Source organism: Lynx rufus, unplaced genomic scaffold (genome assembly GCF_022079265.1).
Source record: "Lynx rufus isolate CCGP_SWC_20201006 ecotype Redwood Valley unplaced genomic scaffold, mLynRuf1.p SCAF_6, whole genome shotgun sequence".
NCBI classification, from domain to species: domain Eukaryota; kingdom Metazoa; phylum Chordata; class Mammalia; order Carnivora; family Felidae; genus Lynx; species Lynx rufus.
In genome coordinates, this window is record NW_025814878.1 from 40,216,245 (window position 1) to 40,223,942 (window position 7,698).

Sequence of the window (7,698 nt, forward strand, 5' to 3'; positions counted from 1 at the left end):
GCCTCTTTTACTTCTCTACCACAGTCTTTGATGCAAATACAAATACATTTCAAATGTGAGGATACTGACATCCGTAGTGCTACGGCCACACTACTGAATGAAATAATTCACATCAGCATAAAAAATATTCACACCAAAAAGTCTCTTTTTTTCCTCCTCTTTCCAGGAAAATTTATGACATCGTATCATCTAAGTGACCTCACCGCAGATATTTCCAGTGATGTGCCCAAAAGTCATTCAACATACTTCAGTCTTTGGATCTGCTCTTTCCACAGAAGGAATTATGGTTTGATAATATTTCTGTAGATGTGTGTTTTGGTTTTCCCAATACACGGAGAAGTTTGAAGTCTCTGCCTTCCCCCATGTCCTCATCCATGAAGTGAGAGGCACAGATGCTGAGCCTCCACGGCTGGTCAGAAGGGAAAGGGAAGGGGAAACCCTGGGTCAGCAGATCAGCTCAGGAGGGATGCACCACAGAGGGAATAGCGACGAGCTGCAAACCAAGATCAGAAGCTGTTACAAACCCACTCGATTTCAGCTGAGTGCCATCAAGTGCGCTATGCAGAGACCTACAGGGAAGAAGGTGGGCTGTCTAAAACCAGTACAGATCCTTGCTTTTGTCCTGAGGCTGCAAACCTGAAAACAGAGAGAAAACAAGAGAGAGAGAGAGAGACACGGAGAAGAAAAACAAGAGAGGGAGAGAGAAGGGGTTGGGGACGGGAAGGCACAGGTATTTAAGGAAAGAGAAAGACAAACGCCACAGTTTTATTGCAAATGTCGCAGAATTCATCTAAAGGGCATGAATGAAAGTAAAAGCAAAGCAAACAGAAATGTCAAATCTTCACCTGCAGGAAGGGCGAGTGGGCAAGACTACAAGCCAATGATTGCATTTATAATATAACCATTTTTTTTGGTTATGCCCTAAAAGTAAAGCAAGCAGAAGAGTAAACCCTTATTTGAATGTACCTTTCAAATTCAACTCCTTAAGTCAGAAATTCAGTGTCGTCATTAAGAGCACATTCTCCTTAAGTTTTACATTTTAAGACACCTATTTAATTGGCGATTAAGTTGATAACAAAATCATATTCTCCTTTCCTTATAACTGTCACCAGGAGACAGTACCCCCCCCCCCAAACTTTAGAAGATTATGAACTACACTCTGAGCAGGTCCTCTAGATCAGCGCTGTCCAATAAAAACACAATGGGGGCCACAGGCATAATTCTAAATTTTCTAGCAGCCACATTGAAAAAGAGTAAAAAGAACCAGGTGAGAATGAATCTTCGCAATATATTTTATTTAACCCAGTATGTTCAATATGCAACGTGTCGAAAGTATTTCAACATGCAGTCAACATAAAAATACCAGTGAGATGAATTTCACATTCTTTTTTGGTACAGTTTTGAAATCCAGTGTGTGTCAGGCACGTAAGCACATCCCAGTTCCTCCTGGCCACCTTTCAAGTGGCTAGCGGCTACAGGATTGAACAGCGCAGAGCTATAGAACCTTTCCAACAAATTTATTTATTACTTATTTATTTATTTAAATTTAATTTGGGGGGGGAAAAGCCCACTTTCTCATTCTGCCCACACCGATGACACTGGGTCATCTGTTTACTGAAGCACAACCCTGCCATGCAGACCCCTGGGCCACAAGGTCACTGGGGTCTCCAAGGAGAACTAAGGGAGGTCCGGGGCTCAACCCAGGGTCGGACACAGGGCAGGAGGGGTCCGGGGAGGCCAAGGTCCCTCTCCCGCTTACCTGAGTCCACGCTGAGTCCCAGACCCTGGGCCACGTCCCCCGCGGGGCTCGCGAAGGGTCCCCCGGGCGCGGCCCACGCTGCGCCGGTCGGCTCGCCCTTGGCGGAGAGCTCGCAGGGCGGGCTGCCGGGCGCGGGCGCCGGCGCGGGCGCGAGGCGGGTCGGGCGCCCCGAGGCTGCCGGCATCAGCAGCGGCCCGTAGCGCGGGTCGAAGTGCGGCGCGTAGACCTCGTGCACGGCGGCGGGCCGCGGGTAGGCGGCGGCCTGGGCGCCGAGGGCGCCGCCCAGGGCGTAGGGGTGGTGCGGGTGCGCGTGGTGCGGATGCGCGTGGTGCCAGGGCTCGGCCGCGCCCTGGTGCAGGTGGCCGTGCAGCGCGGCGGGCGAGTAAGGGTCGGCGGCGGCGAAGGGCAACTCCGAGTGCGCGGTGGCCAGCGGGCTGCCCAGCGGCGCGGGCACCGGAGCCTGGTACGCGCTGTTCCAGAAGGAGGCGGGGAAGCTGCGCTGGCTCATCGGGAAGGAGCCGTCTGCAGGCAGGCGAGGCGGAGGGGAGGAAAGGAAGAGAGGAGCGCGTCACCGCAGGTAGATGGAAGCGGGAGCGCTGAACGCGCCAGGCGGGCAATGTGCGGGCGAGCCGCGGCCGGGAGCCGACCCGCTGCCCGCCCACGGGGGCGGCGTCTTTCGGAGGCGGATGCACCCTGCGAATTCGAGGTCGAGGCACCGCAAAATGGGAGAAACTCTTTGGGAAGGAGGGCGGCTCCTCGGATTTCGCAGACGCGTTTCCAGTGCGGAAACCCCAGAACAGGCTGGGGAGGCAGAGCGGTGAGATTCCCCTCTGCAGTTCCAGTTTTGGGGCGCTGGGAGCTTCCTCCACTGCGGGCTGCGCTGCCTCGGCGGCTCCGGGGCAGACACGGCCTCCCATTCCCAACCCGCAGCCTCTCTCTCCCCTAGCTAAAGATACCTCTTCCCACTCTTGGTCGGTAGCCTAGAGATTTCACTACCCCCTCTCGCGTTTCACCCTCCCCAGCTCCAGAAAATGTGCCCCTCCAGGGCCTCTGATAGACTGGAAGTCCATCGACATATTTCGAAGTCTTGCTATTATTAGCCTCCTTTCTAGAAACCTTCTTTCAAATATTTTTTTCCAAGAACTCAAGCAAAAGAGTAAACTAGACTTACTAAAAGGGCAGCTGTATTATTTGCAGAGGGACACAAAGGGACAGATCTTTTAGGTTTTAATTAATAATATTTGTTCGTTAAAGTGTGGACGCCAGGAATAATAATTATTATTGCCAGTATCACTGTTGACCCCTAGTGCCTGGAGGCATTTTTAAGAGAACAGCATTTAGGTCAAATGTGTTGCCTTTAGTGGAAGGGGAGGGAAAGAAAGATTTAATCCTAGGGACCTGTACTGAGCATCTCCTCTGGGGAAGGCATCTGCAGAACATTCTAAAGAATTAAAAATTAAAAATGCATTCTAAGTGGTGAACTGTCTTCCTGTTAAAAATATTTAGGTAACTGGAGAATAAAAAGAATGTTCTGTGTTCAAAACTCATGATTTGGGGATCTTATCTAGGCAAGGCTTGTACAAACTGTCAGACACTCTTAAGAAAAAAAGGGAGGGTGGGGGTTGTCATTTCCCCATAAAATGTAATACTTGTGTTCCTTTTTACAGCAAAGTCTTTGTTTCTCAGCTCGGTACACATCAAGAATTAAGTTTAGTGAGAAAGTTTGTTTCCTTGTCCTGGAAATTAAAGGAGATTGAGATTTCAGAATGGAAGGGAGATTTAGTTGACTTGTCCAATAAATCATTCTCCCAGGCTAGAGAAAGCAGTGCTTTGTGAGAAGGGTAGAATAAAGAGGGGGGTGTGTTTGGCGAAAATCCTTAGAGATGTTTCAGCTGTACCTAAATTTTTATTTCTTTGGTACTTTAATTTTCTTTCTGAAAGACATTTTCTGCTTCAAAATTTCCTAAGGAATTCAAACCTGGCAAAAAGCATACGGACGGTTTAGGAGACATTCTTCAGCAGGTTTTGCTGACAGTGGGGTTCTCTGGGCAAATTTTCAGGAACTTACAAGTGCCCTGTAAGTTGTTGTAGATGCAGATCTCCCTCAGGGCTTGGGAGAGTGTTGGAAACCTCACATTTCCGCAGCACATTTACACACAGTTTTCTGTTTGCTGAACAGCCATCTCCAGGGATAGTTAAGAGGGCAGGTATCATTCTAATTTTAGAGACCAGTAAATAGAGTGACCTCAAAGAGGTTAAGAGACTTGCCCAAGGTCATGTTGCTAGGAAGTTGGTGGAGCCAGCACGAAACCCAGGACTCCCAATTCCAAGGCTGGTGGTTTTTCTAGGTCGCTGCTCTACTCCGCTCTGCCTCTGCAAGGAGAGGTCTTTCTTCCTTCCTTTTACTTACTCTCCCCACATGCCCATCCTCAACTCCTCTGACACCTAGGATTCCTTCAGCTGCCTTCCCTCGAGCCTCTGTGGCTGGGCCCCAGGCTGAGAGGGCTCTCTATTTGCCCCTAGAAGCGGGCCCTTTACTCACCCCGCCAGGGCCCCGAGCTCCTGGGTGCTTTGCTGCTTGTACAGCTTGGGGAATAGCTGCTAGGCTGGCTCAGGGCTCTGCTGAAGTGCTCATCCACCACGGAGCTGATGTCTCCCTGGAAATAGGTGAAGAGGACGCAGCGGGAGTTGATGTACTCTGCCTCTGGTGGGCGCTCTTTCTCTGGGCTGCCTTCTTCCTCTTTTATGCTGGCTGCAGTTTGGCTGGAAAAGGAGGAGCTGCCGCTGCTGTTGCTGGGGCTGGCGTTGCACTCTTGGGCTTCCTGCATTTTGGAGTAATAGGCTAGTTTCTGCTCAAAGAGAGAAAGAATAGAGGAGTCAGCTTCAAAAGAGATGGCAAGTTGGGGTCAGATCCCTAAGGTATCCAGGGGAAAACTGACATTCATGCATACGCCCCTGTGCTCAGTAACTTGTGCGAGCTTCTTGACAGGCAGACTGCCTTTCTTGGTGTCTCTGTCTCCCCAGAATCGCCGCTAGACCACACGGAAAGCTCTCTGAAGGTGTCAGGGTAAAGGTCCCAGAAGATGCCTAAGCAGCCAGGATATAAGCGGAGTTTGACCGCAGAGCCAGGCTCAGGGCAGATGTATTTTTAAAATCAGGCTCCAAGGGTGAAGGGCGTCCAATTCCAGTTTGGGCCTGATTGTCCCCTGCTTAAGAATCCAAGGTAGATGCACAAGATGCAAGACTTTAAGCATCGTTGTGACAGAGCACGAAAACACCAAAATCCACTCTGTGCAGCACAGCCAGGAATGTGAATGAAGAACTGCGAAGAGGTATGAGGTAGTTCTATTTGGGAAGGAATCATGTGGGGTACAAACGTGGAATGACATCCTGACATGAATCATTTAAATAAATGCAAGTTGATATTTGTTTGGTCACCCATAAAATGTCCACTCAAGAGTCTAGCTCAGTTTTTAAAGAGCTCTTCTTTTGAGTAAGGAAAAACCTGAGCACTTCTGCCTTCACCATCTCTATGCACATTGGGGAAACAAGTAATAAAAGGGAGAGAAGAAGATCTTGGCTGTGAGGTTGAGTGAATTATGGCTGTCTGGTAGCGATTTTAAAAACCAAGTGTGGTTGCTGAAATATTTTCTTAGAAGTGAGCAATGGACTGAATGCAGTGTTAAAGCATTTATGCAGGGAGAGATGGCCTCAAAGCGGGCTGATCATACAAAGATGAACGGAGATCTTAATGGAATAGATTATTGGTCCAGGCCCAGGGGGGAGAAAGGACCAAGCAGACAGAAAATCAACCCACCTCTCCTCTTTGCAATAGTCACAGCCTGGGAAGGAACCATCTCAGACACTGAAGCCAAAAGACTGTAGTTATTTAGCAATATCACCACTTTCACCACATTCCCGCTTGGCTTATAATGAGGGACTCTGAGGATTCCCCAAATGAATATTGTGAGACTAAACAAACTCCCTGGATGGAAAGTTTAAAAAGGGGGGAGGTAGAAGGAAAAAAGCAAAAAGCAAAACCTACTCCTTCCATCATTAATTCAGCAGGAAATTTTCGAATAGACGTTCCGAATTTGCAAGCAAAATGGGCAAAAACTTGGACTGGGGGTCCGGATGTACTTCTGTCTCTCTGAAGCAGGGGTCCAAGCCCTCACTTTGAAATCTGCTTGGGACCCCTACGGCCTCCTGGGTGTGTGAACTTACTCTTTTACTGGACTACGGTCCTCAGTTTTTACTACACTAGCTGAGGAAATGGGAAGAAAAACTGGTCGCCTAGACTCAGCTCGGAGAAGAGAGAAAATGGAATAATTAAAGGAAACTTCAAGAGTTTGCCCAGTTGGGGTTAAGTGGTCTTCTTACAGGTAACCACTGTCCTGTGGAGAGCAGGACAGCCAGATGCAGCTACTCAGCCTCAAGAAAAGCGAAAAGTATATTATCTTTGAAGCCCTCCTCTGCCAGGTCAACTGCACCCCAATAATAATCCCCAGAACTTTGCAGAGCAAAGATGATAAAACCCATGCTTTTGCGCAGTTCTCTTTGTAACGAATTCTCTGGTTCCGGAATTAATTGGCCTGATCCCTTGAGAATTTAAACGGAATAAAGTTACTCCTTAGATAAGCTTGCAGGGATGAGTGGCCAGATCTTTGCATTTCAGACAGAAAGAGGCACAGGCAGGTCTTTACTTTTGTTCTCTTGTCACTCTCACCTTTGATACCAAAGTTTGGTTTTCCCTGCGTGAGCGTTGATCGCAGCTCCCCTTACCCCGCACCGAAGAATCTGGAGTCCGACAGACTCTAAGGAGGCAATTCAGCTCACACGAACCTCGTCTGATTGTTCCCCGGAAGGACGGGGCACGCATTAACAGGGCTTAGCTGCTTTCCCGGGAGCGCAAGTGGACACGCTAAAGGGTTAGCTCAAGCGACCGTGTGGCAGCGCCGGCAATCGCCGCATCCCCGAGGCTCCCGCCGCTGGTAGGACGCCCCGGACCCGTGCGGAGGCGTCCCGGATCTCGGGGTACAGGCGGTGCTCCAAGCAGCGGGGGCGCGCCACCCGTCTCCGAGGTCCCGGCCGGGGGGAGACACGTACCTGGTGGTAGGGGGTGTAGGCGGCTGCAAAGTAAGGCTGGGGAGGACCATAGACTTGGTACATAACATCCAGACAGCTCATGGCTCCCCGCAGCGGAGACGGCTAAGTATTTTATCATCAACTCTCGGTCGGTGGAGCGCAGGGATGCTGCATGGGCGGCGCTTGGGCTCGAGCTCCCGAGTCATCTGCGGGCGGAGCGGTGGGCAGCGCGCTCCGCGGCTCGGGATCCCGCTTGCTCGCAGGCTCCCCTCCCACCCGGCAATTTCAACCCGGACGCTGCTCCGGGACAGAAGCGTCGGTGCTCCCGCTAGTGGGCATTTAAACCCCACGCCGGGGAGGCGTGCTGACGCCACTCTGGGCCGCGGAAGGGGGAGGGGGCCGTGGGGGGGGGGGCGGGGACCGGGGGCCAATAGGGAGCCGGGGACCGGGGCCGAGGGGCTACCGAGGTGTTTCTCGGGGCTGCCCGGCGGCGAGCTGGGGGCCAAGGGTACCGCGAACGGCGCACCCCCGAGCTTGAGGCTGGAGGCTTTGCACCGCGAGGAGTAGGACTCTCAGGCTAAAGCGAGAGAGAGCGAGACAGAGAAACCCAGAGAGAGACGGAATGGGAGAGAAGGAGGGGGGGAGTGTGGAAGGGGGGAAGTGGGGGTTCTCGCACTTGGGGAGAGAAAAAAGTTTGATGCGTGGTGGCAAAGGTCCCTTGGGAGAGCCCCGGCCTCACACTGGAGATTTGAGAGTGTGTGCGCCCGGGGTTGGCGAGGTGGGGCAGGAGGTGGGCTCTCCGCGCCTGGTGAGCGCCGGGAGGGTAGCGCCTTCCCCAGGAATCCCCTAGGGGA

General features: G+C 51.5%; 1 protein-coding gene across 2 annotated transcripts; it reads right to left on the reverse strand.

Moving 5' to 3' along the window:
* Positions 1-452: 452 nt before the first annotated feature.
* Positions 453-6,946, reverse strand: VGLL2 (vestigial like family member 2). Of its 2 annotated transcripts, XM_047101456.1 has the most exons (4): positions 6,866-6,946; positions 4,302-4,608; positions 1,760-2,281; positions 453-493 (listed from the first exon to the last, which is right to left on the reverse strand). In XM_047101456.1, the coding sequence occupies exons 1-4, from the start codon at positions 6,944-6,946 to the stop codon at positions 453-455; spliced, it is 951 nt and encodes a 316-aa protein (XP_046957412.1). The 2 variants fall into 2 exon arrangements, with proteins under 2 accessions (XP_046957412.1, XP_046957413.1); XM_047101457.1 differs by lacking the exon at positions 1,760-2,281.
* Between the last annotated feature and the right edge of the window lie 752 nt (positions 6,947-7,698).